Source organism: Plectropomus leopardus, chromosome 19 (genome assembly GCF_026936395.1).
Source record: "Plectropomus leopardus strain MGB_pleo_1.0 chromosome 19, ASM2693639v1, whole genome shotgun sequence".
NCBI lineage: Eukaryota > Metazoa > Chordata > Actinopteri > Perciformes > Serranidae > Plectropomus > Plectropomus leopardus.
Genome location: NC_142194.1, coordinates 7,055,252 through 7,071,665, shown reverse-complemented (window position 1 = coordinate 7,071,665; position 16,414 = coordinate 7,055,252). Strand labels below are relative to the sequence as shown.

At 38.8% G+C, this 16,414-nt stretch overlaps 1 protein-coding gene and 1 long non-coding RNA gene across 2 annotated transcripts in view; one reads left to right on the top strand and one right to left on the bottom strand.

Annotated features, from left to right (window-relative positions):
- The window catches only part of cdc42ep4b (CDC42 effector protein (Rho GTPase binding) 4b), a 31,489-nt gene extending 23,938 nt beyond the window's left edge, over positions 1-7,551 (top strand). Inside the window, exon 2 of the mRNA XM_042507785.2 lies at positions 235-7,551. Coding sequence (XP_042363719.1) covers positions 400-1,398 — 999 coding nt within the window. The 5' untranslated portion in view covers positions 235-399 and the 3' untranslated portion in view covers positions 1,399-7,551. The remainder of the gene's footprint in view (positions 1-234) is intronic.
- LOC148186293 (uncharacterized) overlaps positions 1-16,414 on the bottom strand; it is a 154,093-nt gene that overhangs the window by 25,822 nt on the left and 111,857 nt on the right. Inside the window, exon 4 of the long non-coding RNA XR_015774945.1 lies at positions 16,164-16,270. This is a non-coding gene — a long non-coding RNA (uncharacterized LOC148186293). The remainder of the gene's footprint in view (positions 1-16,163; positions 16,271-16,414) is intronic.

Sequence of the window (16,414 nt, the reverse complement as noted above, 5' to 3'; positions counted from 1 at the left end):
CTAACCATGGTTTTAGTTCTTAGTAGATCTTTTTGTTTTTCTTACAAAGAACCTTTGAAGAACTCTTTTAAAACCTTTATAACCTCAGCCCTTCAGGATGAACCCTTTTGGAACCTTTACTTCTAAGAGTTGCTTTTTCAGCAGAATAAGATAGTGTTTGTTATTAATTGCATATTTCCACGTTGCCTGCCGGGGCCATATGTGGGTTTTAATGCTCTCTGTTCTTCTTCACAGGCTGATCCAAGATGAAACCCGAGCTGGAGGACCAGAATGGCTGCACACATTAAACACCTGGAATTATACTTTCTTTGACAACAGTTCAAACGATTGCCAAATAGTTCTGAAAGGAACTCCTGAAGAAGTTTCATTTTCCCCTGTGGATTATAACAGACTGCCATCATGCCTATTCTCAAGCAGCTGGTGAATAACTCGAACCAGTCGAAAAGGCGGTCTCGTGCTGACCTGACCGCTGAGATGATCAGCGCTCCACTGGGGGACTTCCGTCACACCATGCACGTCGGCAGGGGAGGAGACGCCTTCGGGGACACTTCGTTTCTTAGCAGCCGATCAGGGGAGCCTCCGAGGGAGCCGGAGACAAAGCAGGGCTCCCCGGGGCCCAAACCGGGGCTGCTGTCCCGCACCTTCAGAAGCAGCAAACGCTCTCAGTCTGTAAACCGCGGGGACAAGTATGACTACAATATGATGGCGTCTTCTGGTGGCTCATCCAGCTATGTGAAAAACGCCATATCCCTGCCATACTTAAACGAGGAGGACATTAACAGAGGCAACCAACTGCCGAAGAGCGTTTCCTCAAGCCCCATGAAGAGGCTTTCAGAGATCGAAAGCAAGCCGGTAAATGGAGCGGCAGCGATGGCAACACTGGACGCAGAGTTTGAAGAGCGTAATTTCGGCGAGATTACAGATCTGCCCCCATCCATGCCAAAAGGAAGCGGAATGAAGCATGCAGAGTCCATGATGTCCTTCCACATTGACTTGGGGCCCTCCATGCTCGGGGACATTTTGAGCGTGATGGAGAAGAAAGGCTGGGAGGAGGACGACCTCGGCTACGAAGAGGGCAAAGGCAGCGAGGGTCGTGCGTCACCCTCTCTCATCCCGCACATAGACGACGATGATGCGGAGGAGCAGGCACCAGCGAGGCCGCCTCGCAGCATGTACCAGCAGAAGCCTATGGTGGATCCCTACACCCCGGAGCTACACACACGAAACAACCACCACAACCTGGACAGCTGCTCCATGTCCAGCGCCGGATCTGTCAATGAGGAGAAACCTCAGTACCACCTCCACGATGGCGACACGGACAGTGCAAAGTACAGCTCACCACGTGGGGAGGAAGATTTCACTTTCATGGATGACGACGAGGATGAGATTCGAGTGTAGTGAATAGTCTTGGACGCTAACGGGGAGGCTGGAAAAGGCAGCGGAGGGATTTAGAAGCAGTGCTGCTTTAAGCTTCTTGTAGATCAGTCTAATTTCTGCACACTTTGTTCAACATCGTATATCAAACCCATTAAGCCTTATTCACTGTGCTGTAGCAAGAAGATATGAGCTGAGTTCCAGCTAGAGTGCATACATGCTGGCTCCCAAAAAGGAACTTTTAAAAGGTTTGGGTGCGTTGATTGTTGCACATTTTTGCAACATCACACTCATCTTTTTTGGGGAATTTTGCATTTTCAAAGACTGGCTCCTGCACTCAAATGTCCTTCTCAAAGGTGCTTTGAGAAATAAAGGGTGACCCCAGATGCCAATACATGAATATCACATTTGGGGTGTGATATGTGGGAAGGAGAAGGGTATGCAAGGTCACAAACCGGATGTGGAAGTGTACTACAGATTCTGAACGAGGAAGGAAACTGACAAGAAGTGAAACTCTTAGTGTGGGACTGATCATGGAGCTTAATTTCCCAATGACAATGTCTTTGCATAGACACTAAATAGATAAAGTAGTTATTACTTTTGTCCACGTCAGAGTTTAAGGAGTGGTTTCTGCTATTTTTTACTTTATTTTATGTACATAGAGCATCTGGAAGTTGGTCAATGGTAGCCTGTTGTACTTTTTAGTTTATCATTTTGCCGCTGTCTCTCTTTGGCGTATGGCGTTTTCGGACCAAAAAGTTCTGGGGACTCCCTGAGAGGAATTGCCCATTGGGAGAACGACATCTTCGAAGGCTTTTTTCTGTTTGCATTCACACCGCAAAGAGGAACGCTGAGGTGACATACTGTAAGCTGGCTGGTAGTTGGTATACAGGGTTCCTGCAGTCATGGAAAACTTGGAAAAGTCATGGAATGCCACAGTCTTATTTGACAGGCCTGAGGAAGTCAAGGAATTAGTCAAATCCTTCCAAATTTTTTGTAATGAAATTGTTACAGTTATCAAATGTGGATAACGGCCCACAAAATGTAACTTAATGGCAATTTTATTTTCTGTAGCCAATGTTATAACGCGGCTCTAATATGCGGCTACGCTTGATGTGTTGTTTACCAACAATGTTTGAGTTAGAATACAAATCATTATGTCTGAATAATGTTGGTCAAAGGGGGCAAAAAAAAAACAATGTTGTGACAGTATAATTTAATATGTAGGGTCATGTATCCCAAAGTGAGTAGTTGACATGGACATTGTAGTGTGTTTGTTACTAGCAGTGTTGATGCGAACTTTGGTTTACCTACTCTGGAAGTAGAGAATTGTAATTTAAAGGTTAGAAGCAAACGTTTGATTTGAATGAATTAATCAACAGGCCAACCGAACTATAGGCGGCCACCCTTGACAGTCATGGATTTTTGTTTTGATTGTGATTTATGTTGTGAATGGTCATGGAAACTTTATTATTGATCCTTAAAAAATCATAGAAAAGAAGATTTTGTCCATGAAAACATGGAAAACCCAGAGAACAGCACCATCACTTTTCGCTTAGGAGTCAAAAATCGCATTTCTACCTCTGCATATACACTCGGTAAAGCCTGGACTTCACCGTTGGTCCATTTGTCTACGCTTTCTTCCATTTTTTTTCAATTATGAACTGTTGTTTGCATATTGTGGTGTTTACACGTCAAACAAGCTTTAAAAAAGTTGGTACTGGTGCTGAATTGGCTGTGTTTAACCAATCAAGTACACTTATGTCACTCATCGTCAGTGGAATAGTGGTAGTTAATGAGGTGGGTGTACCACGTGGTAGACGGGTAGGTTAACCTGGAGAAAGTGGCTATACTGTCCTGAATATACCAATGGCTTTTTGGCTAAAAGGTGGGCCAGAAAAAAAGGTGATTATATCTTTAGCAACAGCGTAGACCCTCTATTAAACAATGGCACATGGTTGCTCTTGTGCTGGGAGAGAATGTAGGAGCTAAAAAAGTCTCTTAAAATGGCGTTCTAAGATCTTTGTTCCTAGTTTTTGCGGTGTGGATACAACAAAAAAGGGGTTCTTAGAACTGTGAAAAAGCTCCTCCGGTCCGAAAATGCCTGTAATCTTCATTTCTTAAATTCACAGAGAGCTGTGGTATTTATTCTCAGAAGGGATGGATCACACTTAACGTGCACTGCTAGGTCTTAAAAGTTTAGATTTGAGGTTTTTCTGATGTGTTGAATTTCTTACAAAAACTTCACGGTACTACAGAGTGAGCCGGCTTCATTTGTAGAAGTTGGCTGCATTGGCACTTAATTATCGGACTCAAAGAAGACACAAAATTGTCTAAGTTTCATAACTCCCGCTATCACCATCAAGGCAAAGCTGTACTAGACGACAATGACTTCTGTTATACAAAATAACCCGCTGCTAGTGAAGACTTTATAATTGTGAGTTGTGGAAAAAGAAGGCCTTTTGTATGTGTTGGACGTCCTGCAGTTTTTAAAAGCAGGACAGAAGTGGTGATTGTGGCTAATTGTGTGTATTTCCGTGTCATCATATCTCATTCCACATCATTGCTGAGTTTGGTAGGATTAGCAGGTCAGCAGAGAGGCGTAACCATGTCTGATAGGGAGTTGTTGCAGTAGACAAATTGTATGAACCTAATAGTTATTGCTCTATATCCAAAACTCTCTCCAGACATGTGTTCACGCTCGTCTCTAAAGGCAGACGACGGATGTGAAAACATGTACAAAGTGTTATTAGAGCGTAACTACTTAATAGATGGGCATCAGTTATGTCTCGGGGCAGTGAGAGCGGCAGATATTTCCTGGACTGGCCCCACAAGTGATACTAGCCACCTCGTCTACACAACCCAAATCACACAGTAGGAACAGATGATTAAATCAACCCATCATCTGGCCTTTCCCTGTCTACTCATTAAATGTGCTGGATTATTGGCCCCTAACCAGCTGGAACTGCTCCAGAAACTGCAGGGTTAGGAACAGACAGGTGGGCTGTTTCTCTTTGACTTTTTTGTGTTTTATTGCTTTTACAGTGCGCGCTCGCTCAGTCGGCTCCTCCAGGTAACTTCACGCTCTAAATAAGGCACAAAGAGGTGAACTCCCCTCTCCAGTATCCCCTGATTAATGTCTGACCTTTTTTTTAGTTGGTGTTAGAAAACTAATTGCCAGGTTTGACGAACGAGAGCTCTCAATTTCCTGTTGTGGCGTTGATGCAGGGGTGTGTACGCAGAATCAGGATGCTGCTTCTGCCTCGGGTTATTGTTAATGTTTTGGAAACACGTGAACAGGCTGTGAGAAGTTCTGAACTTAAAGGGATAGTTCTGATTATTTTTTGAAGTGGGGTTGTATGACGTACCTATCCGTATTTTCGTGTTACCTACAGTCAGTGGTGAAGTGCAATTAAATACATTTACTGAAGTACTGTGCTGAAGTACAAATTTGAGGTACTTGTACTTTACTTGAGCATTTTCTTTTCATGCCATTTTACACTTTTATTCGATTGCATTTTGGAGGAAAATATTGTACTTTTTTACTTCACAACATTTATCTGACCACTTTAGTTGCTTAACAAAGTAAATTGTTTATGTTAAAACATAAGACTTCATAAAAATAGATTTTTTGACATTAATTAAAGTACCCAACAGTTTATACAAGTACAGCTGAAAATATTAGCTGATTAATCAATTAGCTGATTGAAAGAAAATTGACAACTATTTGAAAAAAAACACTGAAGTAATTTTCTATTTTTTGGATGTAGTTACTTACTATTATTATTATTATTTTGTTGTTCTTGTTTTGTTTTTTTTCCTGCATTGGGTGTAGGTTTGAATAATTTTGAGGTTTTTTTTTTTTTTCTGCATTGGGTTCTTTTACTCATTATACCGTAAGTACATTTTCCTGATTGTACTTAATTACTTTTACTTAAGTAACATTTTCAGTGCAAGATTTTTACTTGTAACATGGTATTTTCATGTGTGGTTATAGTTCTTTTATTTAAGTAAAATAACTGCATATTTCTTCCACCACTGCCTACAGTAGATGTCAGCTGGCACGTCCACACTTTAGAGAAGCAGGCAGGAGTCTGATAAGGGAGCTAAGTAATGTACAAATGTGGCTGTCGTCAGCAACAAAATGTCTCACCTCAAAAAAATATTAGTTTAAGTGTACACAATATTAATATTATGTTTTCATTTCTTTACCTAAGAGACAGACAGCCATTTCTCACAGTGAACTGAAGCTGTAAAACTGCCCTCTCTTAGGGCTGCACAATTTGCAAAAAAAAAATCAGATTGCAATTATTTTGAAAGATATCGCCATTGCTATATGAGTTGCAATTTTATGTCATTTGTCACATGAAATAAGCAAGGTACAAGTAGGCATGGAATTTTTTGCATTTTCACAGGTAAAAAATATAAAAGTGATATTTGATGATATATTTTTTTTCTGTATAAAAAAGCATGTTTTCTTACATCTGGAATATATTTTGTAGGCGGGGGCTTCTCCACAACACCACAATGCTACATTTATAATGGTATGTTGTGATCATTATGCCTCCATAAAAAATTAAAGCTCCTGTGATCTGGATATAGCACTTGGCCACATTGCAATTTTGATAATATTTTGATTAATTGTGCAGCCCCACTCTTAAAAACCAGACTCCATTGAGAAAAACAGTGAGTTAACATCGCTGAACACAGGAGTTGCTGGTCTACCGCTGCCTCGATTGGTTACTTTGTTTGTGTTAATGTATGACTGTGGCATTTAAAAGGGTAAATAAGGATTCAACAAGTTCACATTAACGCAAACTAAGTAATCGAAGCTGTGGTAGACCAGCAGCTCCCATGTTCAGCAAGGTAAAATGACTGTTTTTGTCAATGGAGCCTGGTGGCTTTGGGGACATAGATGGGGAACGAAAGCCATTAACGTCGTTCCCATCAGAGCAAGCTGTCTGAAGAAAAGGTAAAGCGGTGAAAACACACTAAACATAGCCTACACCTGCCTGCTTCTACAGACTGGGGGTGTCTCAACTGACACCTACCGTAAATGACACACTGACTATGGATAAGTACCTCATACAACACCACTTTTGAAAATCTGAATCTTTGGGGCGTTGGGTGGCTGAATGGAAAAAGCAGGCGCCCCATGAATGAAAGCAGTGTCTTTGCCGCAGCGGCCTCGGTTTTGACTCCCGCTTGTGGCCCTTTGCTGCATGTCATCCCCTCTCTTTCCCCCTTTCACGCTATTGATCTGTCCTATCTAATAAGGGCTAAAATGCCAAAAATAGTCTTTAAAAAAAAAAAAACAGAATCTTTTAGAAACAATCTGGAGGAAGTCCAAGTATGTTCTAATCATATTATTGGGTATTGTTAGCAGGATGTTTGGTTTTGTCTCATTTAGTTTTTTATGTATGTATAGATTTGCAGTATGATTTGAGTAAAAACTCTTCCATATTTTGATGTAAATGGGCCAAATTCTAAGACGTCTCTTACTTCTTATTGTGAAAATTTGTGGATTGTTTGGGCAGCTGCAATCCAAGAAATAGACACTTAAGAAACAAAAACACTCCTTATCTGTTGTTTTAATCAAGTCATGTAAATATCGTTTGTGCCATGGATGATTACAGTTAACAGTCTTTGTCATCAGCAGTATTTGGTACAAGCGTGAGAACCAGAGGAATGTTAGCGGCTTAAATAGCACATTTGCGGCCAAATTGTATTTGCAAGTAAATTTGGACGAGGTAAATAGAGAACCCTGGGAAAATTACACTGAAATACTTTCTTTTAAACATCTTAACTTTCTGGCATTTGCTGTTTTTCTCTGTAGGGAACTCCTAAGTAGGCCAGAATAAACCATATAAAGGAATTTGCAAATACTTCCTGCCCCAGGTCTGCTTAAAAGTTTCCCGTGCCCTGACAGCTGTGGTTTGGTGAGTGGCAAAAAAAGATAAGGACTGCAAAAAAACAACTGGCTCAAAGTTCTGCTGGTGAATGTTTTCTTATTTTTTTCTATTCAGTGGCTGTAGTGTTATGCCAAGTATGTACTGTTTTCCTTTCCTTCTCCTTACTCTGGTTTTACAGTATATTAATATATTTACCTTCCTCACTTTCCTTTCTTTGAAATAACAACTATATTTTTCAATAAAAGAGAAAGCTGGTAATCTTTAACTACGGCTCAGCTGTTTTTGTTTTATCTCCTTGAGTCTGTCGCCACAGGAACCTTCCTCATTTTCAAACTCTTCTGCAAGTTTATTCGTTTCCAGAATAGGCGTTGAAATCTGACCTTCAAGTAGACCCAAGAATTTTTACTGAGCAAGCTGCTTAAGGAGTTCCAGCCACATCCACCGTTTAACAAACACCCACACCTCCGAGTGGATTATTCTACATAAATAACCCTGAAATGAAAGATAAAACCTTGTTCAAAAGATTCCACATTACGGGCAAGATGAGGCTTGCTAGCTAATTAGAGCCCTCCAGTCTGACACTGATTTTAACAGGCTTTAGAGCTCGCTCAGTGAAACATAAAGATGCTTAAAACACTCAGGCATAACTTGTGTTTCATGACATGCAGGAATAAAAGTGTTTTTGTATGATCTAATTCATTTTGTAGCTGTGAGAAAACGTATCTTAAATTGTGCATCAACGACAATTCAAGTGAACAGTATATTAACTGTAAAGGTGGAGCTTCTTTTTTTTTTCGTTTTTTTCCCCAAGCCATAGATCCAGTTTATGCAGTAGTATGTGATGACACACAGTGTTATCTCCATTCTCCCTATATTTAAATGACATGTATGTGCTGGGTCTGGGCCAACATTGTGACACACACACACACACACACACACACACACACACACACACACACACACACACACACACACACACACACACACACACACACACACGTCTCATGTCACCGTGGGTTCAAGAGAGTCGGATATTTGTATGTGAAAGTGTCATAAAGAGCGTCATGATCTCGAGTATAAGAATATTAAGAATGGTAGCTGAGAAGAGACCAAAGGGAAAAATTCAGACTTTTGTTTAGATTATTTCTGGAGAGTTTCCCACTTACATAGATTTTACTGTCTGGAAGTAAAAGTGGAATGTAACGAAGTACACGTACTCAAGTAGAGCCCGACCAATACTGAATTTTTTAGGGCTGATACTGGTACCCATATTAGGGAGCGCAAAATCCCCAAATTAATATATCTGCCAATATTCAATCCACCCTTATCTGTTTATTTATCTGAATATTTTTTTCTGGATTATGTTCTTCAGCGCATATTGTACAACATATACACAATAACAATACAGTATATCTGTGAAAGGCCAATATCAGCCAATAAAATCGGCTGATATATCTGTCGGGCTCTATACTCAAGTACTGTACATTTTATACTACTTCATACTTAGATTTCAGAGGGCAATATTACCCTACAGTGTCTGTATGTGACTGCTCAACACCCTTTGCATATTAAGATGAAATATACCACACATGGTAACCTGATTAAATATGATTCTTACAAACTGAACTGGGCATTCACCTGCATGATAAATGGTTTAACTGGTAATACTTTAAGTTCATATTGCTGGTAATACTTTTGTGATTTTAAAGATTTTAAACCTCAAATTACTTGCAATAGGTGCAGAATATTTTTAAATTATGGTTTTGCTACTTTTAGTCACAAAGGACTTGAATATTTCTCCCACCTTTTTCCATCAGCACTGAAAGTTGCCCTCAAAGCTACATGAAAACCAAATTAAGATTCAGTGTAGTTTCATTAAATATATAGCCCTCTCTTTCTGCTTAGTAAAGCACTTTAAAGCCGTTCTATAACATTCCTAAAAGATTACCTGAGGTGCAAATCTTGTTGGTTTAGATTTCTGAACCTAAGTAAACAAAAATAACCTGTGTGCTACTACCGCCCTCTAGTGTTACTTTTATATTAATGCATGTGGATTTCCTGGATGGTTTTTTCTGCAGAGCCAATATGCTGGTGGGGAGATATTAATGTGCTCTTGGTCTAAAGTTTAAAAGATCAGCTACAGATGGCAGTGACACAACAAGTTCAAGAGTTTGTTGTCTTCATATACAATCATATATGCTTCATATGTTTGGTATAAATAAAGGGTGGGGGACGTTTATTAAATTTCACACTGATTCATAAGTAACCAGGGCTTGTAATCCAAAGTCCAATAATTGTTCTGCAGTGTTACTTTACAGCAACACGCATTGATCTTAAAGGAATACTTCATCCCCCAAATGATAATTTTATAATCAGTTACTCACCCTGTGTTACGTTTAATTTGTGAAGAACATATTGTTTTTTTCACGCCTGCCTCTGGTGAACAAAGAATCCAGAAATGAAGAAGATTCCCCATTTACTGAAGCGGTTGGGGTCCATGGTCATCAACAGCAAAACTACATCAACACATCTGTTTATAAAACTCTCACACAACTCATGCACTGAACTAAACATGAAATGTATCTTTGGTCTCTTCATGTCAAGACTTCATTGATGAAATCAGTAATTGTACCGTATTAGACACTGAGGCTGTTGGTCTATTGCTGCCTTGAATTGGCAGGTTGTTTGTGTTATTTTGTGACTTTAGTAAATCCAAATCAGCCCTTTAAAACACCGAAGTCACATAGTAACACCAACACATTAACTGATCCAGGCAGCAGCAGACCAGCAGCTCCTGTGTTCAGAGAGGTAAAATGACTTTTTTTGTCAGCGTAGTCTGAAATCGAAGTTAGTGTAGATGAGTTTCACTTCTTGTTCATTTCACAGTCAGAGAGAGCTGTCTGTTCAGGAAGCACTAAGCATACAATTGGATAAATTTGGCTCGGATTATACTGCATGAGATGTGTGACAGTCTGTAAACTTCATTCGTTTGCGACTTCAATTCATCATGATTTTTCTCCATTTTGTGATTCTTCTTTCTACTTACGTGCATACGAGAAAAACCAAGTTCTCTTAACTAATTCAAAGTAACAATGGATGAGTAACAGACACATACATACATATGGTCATTTGGGAGATGAAGTATTGCATTAAGCCCAATCTAGTCAATTATAATGTAAATTTACATCCTTCCAGGTGTCCGTAACACATCCCTTTCCATATTTACAAAGAACTTCAGCTTACTTTTATTCAAAACATGCTTTCTCTCTACTTTGAATATCACATTTACATAGGCTTTTTTGTTGGTTTGGTGTTGGGAAAAGGGATATTCTGCAAATACACAAAGCTACAGCTGATCCCACAGACACATCTGTAGGAAATACTATTCATGGTTTTTCTATCCTCATTCTCTCCCAAAAACAAAACATAGCTCCCCCAATGTGAGAGTGTTTGGTGAAATTTCAAACAACCGCTATTATAATATATGATTGCGCGAATGTTATTTGCAGGAATATCCGGCTGGAAGTGAAGAGAAAATTGTGAGAAAGAAAAAACTCAAAATCCTATTTTCACTGAATTGTCTAAAGCACAGCCTCCTGCCTTCTTTTCATTTTACATGCAAAACATATGCACATGAAAAGGTATGTTACTACAATATACATCAATGTAAAAATATAAGTACTTGACATGTTGGCCAGAATGCTAGTTATCGTTTATCCAAAAATATTCAACCCAGTATTTTGTTTTATGGATTGCCAGAATCAAGGATAACATTCTCTGTATACATTATTCACATCTAAAGCCACTAAATGTTCCCTAATCGCCAATTACACTAATACCCTACCCTTATGGCTTGTCATTTACACAATACAGCAAAAAAAGCATACAGAATGTATTTGCATGGACAGCTAAGAGGATTTCTAAATTGTGCTTTCAGTAATGTATCTTCTTTGTCTCAGTCTGGAGGAGGACAAATAGCTGGATCAGAATGGTGACTCACTGGAGCGACCGCGTGGAACAGTCTGTGTTATTGCCAGCAAGATGAAATATCCTTCTAAAAAATTAATGTCTGTGTGCTGTGCTGTAAATATTTACCCTGCTTTTCTCTTGTTTGATGTTCTCCATCTACTTTACAGCATCATGTCCTGAATTAATCAACTATAGGGCCATAAAAGAAAGTCTTTCAACACATCCTTGAAATGTTGTTCTACTATGTAAGACTTAAAGGGACAGCTCAAACCAAAATCAAATATAAATAACAGCTCAGATGAGGAGGACGCCATTAATGTTTACGTCTTGCGCTGTCATGAGCTTCTCGTCCGTGAGTAGATGCACACCTCCTTCTGCGCATTTTTGAATTGCCTGCAAATGCTGCACATATCCGCCCCTTTCTCTGTCTCTCAAACTAGGACCGAAATCCAATCAAACGGTAAAACTAGGCAATGCTGATCGCATATAAATCAGGATTACGTTACAGCATTGCCTTTTTAACATGTATTTTAGTGCCCCGTTTTTCTGTAATGGTGATAATCTGTGAACAGGAAGTGGGCGCCATACTGCTTCCTGCAAAATAAAAACCAAAACAAATAGAGATCAAACAGTAATATGTTTAACTATAATATAAGATCCGACCTTGTCTGTGCGAACGGACAAAGTCGCACTACATCACCCACCAGCAGGAGCGTTTATTGGTGCAATACATTATGATAGTTGTAGGTTTTCTACCTTTTGAGGTAAAAGAGTCAATGCCACAGTCCTTTTGCCTGGTTTTCTTTGGTCATGTAGCACCAATTTTAAAAGTATTTGTGTCTTTCTACTGCGGAGATGGCCTAGTTTTATGTGAGGACCCTCTTTTTATCGGTGAAATACTTCTTCAGTAGCACAGCTAGGAGGGAAAATGTAAATTTTTGTGATGGTCTATCTCTTTACAAGGCTAGCCCCTCAAATTTAAATTAAAGACTTTTTAAGACCTTTTTCATACCACCTAGAATTAAAGTTAATACCAGCTTCAAGGCCATACTGGCAAACATCTGAAGGATATGATGTAAAAACGTGTGAGAGCAGCGCAGAGCACCAGAGTAAAAACAGGAACCATCACAGACAGTCTGATAACATCCAAAACACAGCAGGACGCATAGGGAAAAAAAGACCTTTGTAAACGAAATTTAAGACTTTGTTGACAAATTTAATTATTTTTAAGGCCTTAAATTTGACATGTAAGAGCCCAGGGGTACCCTGCTTTAACCTGTGTCTGCTTGGCTATAATATATATATATATATATATATATATATATATATATATATATATATATATATATATATATATGTGTATTAATGGGAGCATTTGGACTCATATGCACAATACATTTTCATTTAATTTTATATTTTGGGGCTAAATATACACGTTTTTGAACTGGGACTGGAAAAATTTGGACTGCATTTCTTAGTCAGTTTTAAATAAAAAAATAACAACATGATATATTAAGAAACATGACACATCGAGCTGAAATTCAATAGCAATAGCTGTTGAGATTTGTGTTTAAGACGCACTTTCTGTTTGTGTGCACAAGCTGCAGATTTTTTTTGGTTTGTTTTGTTTTGTATGGACAGACCAAACAAAAAGAAAGAGTTGATACTTCAATTTGCTCTGCTGTAAAAGCCTCTGAGCTGAATTGTAATTTGTGATTAATGGGCTTTATAGATTGGAAAATTGGAACTGAAATGGAATTGAACTTATTATTGGTGCAGACCTTTGGGGCATGTTTTGTGACTTGGCTGATCTGTAAAGCACTTTGGGTTTCCTCAGAGTAAGAAATGTGCTATATAAATAAATATGCCTTACAGTGTCCTTTTCTTCAATTTTAATGTGTATTGATGGCCAGCAGATGGAGCTAGTGGCTGTTAGACTGCAACATTTTTTCCATTTACTGACCTCTTTTCATCAGTGCTTTGGCTTTGACTGGAGACTCATCTGAAGCATCTAAAGCATGACACTACAACATGTGCATGCAGGAGACATTTTTCTATGTACTGTTCTGCAGCTGTCAATCAAACCTTAAAAAGGGATGATAAAAGCTCAAGATACAGAGATGAAAAAACTCCTCTCATTGGCATATGATTTATCTCAGCGTGATACCCTCATCAGCTTCATTTTCCTTCATGCTACCATCTGTTCTGTTATGTTTTCAATAGTTTCGATATTTTCTGCAAGCTCTCTACCCACGCTCTCTTTCTAGACCGCTGATTCCCACCTTTAAGATTTTTCACAGTACACACTCGGTATACGTGGAAGCGATATATCATTCTCTGGAGCAAAATATACAACAGACAAGACACGCTGTTAAAATAGTTCATTAAAAATCGCCATACAAAAAAAGAGTAATCACAGGTAATATATACTACAAATACACCTAAAATTATATTTTCCATAATGTTGTGATGACTGTGATTAAGCTATTAAAGCATCAGAGATGATTGTTTGGAACATTATTGTTTCAGCTGTTCAACTTTCAGCATAATTCTCACAGACTGACATTTTTAAATGGAAACTTTTATTTTCTCACAATCTACAACAAATCTTTTGAAACCGAATGACGAAATCAAATGTTCCATGTGTCAGATTTTAATTTCGTTGGCATTCCTCAAAGTCATTTTTCATCTGACCGTCTCTGCTTTTCTTGGAGTAAAAGCATGAAGACAAGCACGTTCAAAGAATGTCATATTTTCTTTCTTCTTCATTGTCTTGATGAGTAATTCAGTTTAAAATAATTCTTTGCAGGTGTTACGAGATCTCTTTGTTGTGAAGGTCATATCGGCTGATTGAGCTCTTCTCTTTTAATGCACGTTCACGTCATCATCTGCTCTCAGCTATGCACTTGACAGTCAGATGTTTACACAAACTTGCATACAGATTGGTGTTTATTTCACATAAGCGAGTGTGAAATCAAACAGCTGTGAAGGACTTTATGGAACACAAACTATGAGCTTTTTAATAAGAAAAATCACTTATGCTGGAAAACATTTCATTTGACTTTTACTATTCATACCACGAGGTTTCCAAGGACCACTTATGTCATTCAAAATGAGAAACTAGAAGACTGAGAGATGCTAGTTAGCCTGTTAGCACATTAACAACACAACCTGATGTTGAAATGACAAAGTGCCGACGAGGGTCAACGTCACGAGACACAACACCAAAACTACGACAACAGAAGCCCACTTACACAGTGGTGTAATGTAACAAAGTATTATTGTAACAAAGTATTATGAGTTTGTTCTAGTACTTTGGAGTATTTTGGTTTTTTTTATATTTTTATATTCCTCTCCTCCTTCCTTAACTTTTTTATTGCTAACATTTACTCATACATTTACATTTAAGTACATTTAATATCATAAAATGAATTTTGATACTTGCGTGCAGTAAATATCAGATACTTTACTCAAGTAATATTCTAATAGGAGACTTTAACTGGTAAGATATCTGTACTTGTACTTAAGTATGGCTTTCAGGTACTTCATCTACCACTGACTGCTGGGTGGGTCTGTCAGGGCCCTTACATCCAGCAAAAATATTTTAAATGTCTCTTTTTCTAAATGTAAAATTATATTGTTACTCCCCTCGAAATTGACTTGGCAAAGGCTGATTTTAACCAGAATTTGGCGCTCGGTGGGCTGTAATTTTAGAGGGTTATGGATTACAGATCAGGAGAAGCTCTTATGTTGAGTCCTTAAATGTAGCATCTCTTAAATGCACCTTTGAACAAACAGTGAAAATCTTTCCCAGACTTATCTACAATCATTTCATCCTTTGTTTAGTCTCTGCAGGCGTGTAATTCCTTCTAATCCATAATTTTATCCTGTAATTAGACTGTATTGTATCCACGAGCGAGCAGTAAAGAGCATTCATGTCATTCATGTGCACATAAAGCAGTAAAAAAGAAAAAAAAACACATGTTGGCTGGCTGTCTTTGGCTCATGTTGTGCTTCCCTGAGGCTATTGCATACATGTGACAAAGTAATGTGCATGTGATTTAAAATTTATATGTGAGCATGACGGGGAGTTGCCATGCAGAGGGTGTGATTGGAGCGTGGGCTGAGAAAAACAAACCAGGTTCAAGTATAGACCATCACGAGGGGTCTGAAGCCAACCACACGCACCTCAAACACTTAAATATTTAGTTTAGCCGAGCCGAGCCAGCCAATTAATCTTCCCTCATGAGAGAGTGGTCAAACAAACCGAGATGGGTGCGTATTGAAGCCAGCCTTTAATGAGTGCGAGTGTATGTGGTGTTGTGATTGAGCTTACAGCAAAGAACATCCAAAAAGTGACAGACAACATGAGAGAGAGATGTTTTACAGAGGACAATACAGCTCCGAAACTGTTGTGTTTATAACCTCCACCGACATATAGTTTGATTTTGAAAGCTGTTTGAAATTACCCATCAAGTCAAGGTCCAAGGTTGGGCACTCATAAATTATAATTAATGAGCCTGACAGGTGTTTTTTTTTCTCAGGCATTCCCAGTCATTTTCAGCTGAGCAAAGCACATTTAAGTAAGGGGATAACAGCCGCACATTAAGGGCTTTCAGTGAAAGAATAATAAAAGCTCGGAAATGGACCCCAAGTCGCGCAGCTTTGAGTGCTCGGACTATGCTTTTTTTTCTAGCTTTGGTTATTTTTCAGCAGGCCTAAAGCCCTGGGAACCCTCAAACCAGCGAGAAACCAAGCAAGAATATTTTTCTTAAAACATGATGGAAGTTTGTCCAGGTGGCAAAATTAATTGTTGACCTCCTGTTTGTGCATTTGAACGTGTGGAGTGAGCAGTTCAACATAGCATTAAGTTTTAAAGAACCGCTCAGTAATGAAAAAGGGACCAACCTTCTGTTCTTAAATCGTGGGTGTTATCTGCCGATGCTCTTTTTGGTGGCACTCAGCATTGATGAATGGGGTTTGATGTCAGGAACAAAAGATGAAGGTCAGGGTCACTGCAGTAACAAAAAACAAAAAGAATTTAACATTAAGTTATTTATGTATTGAAAATAATAAATTCAACAATAGTGATTTCAAGTCACTGGGCTAAGGTGAGACATGATAAGTGCACCAAAGTGATGTAAAAATGAATGTAAACT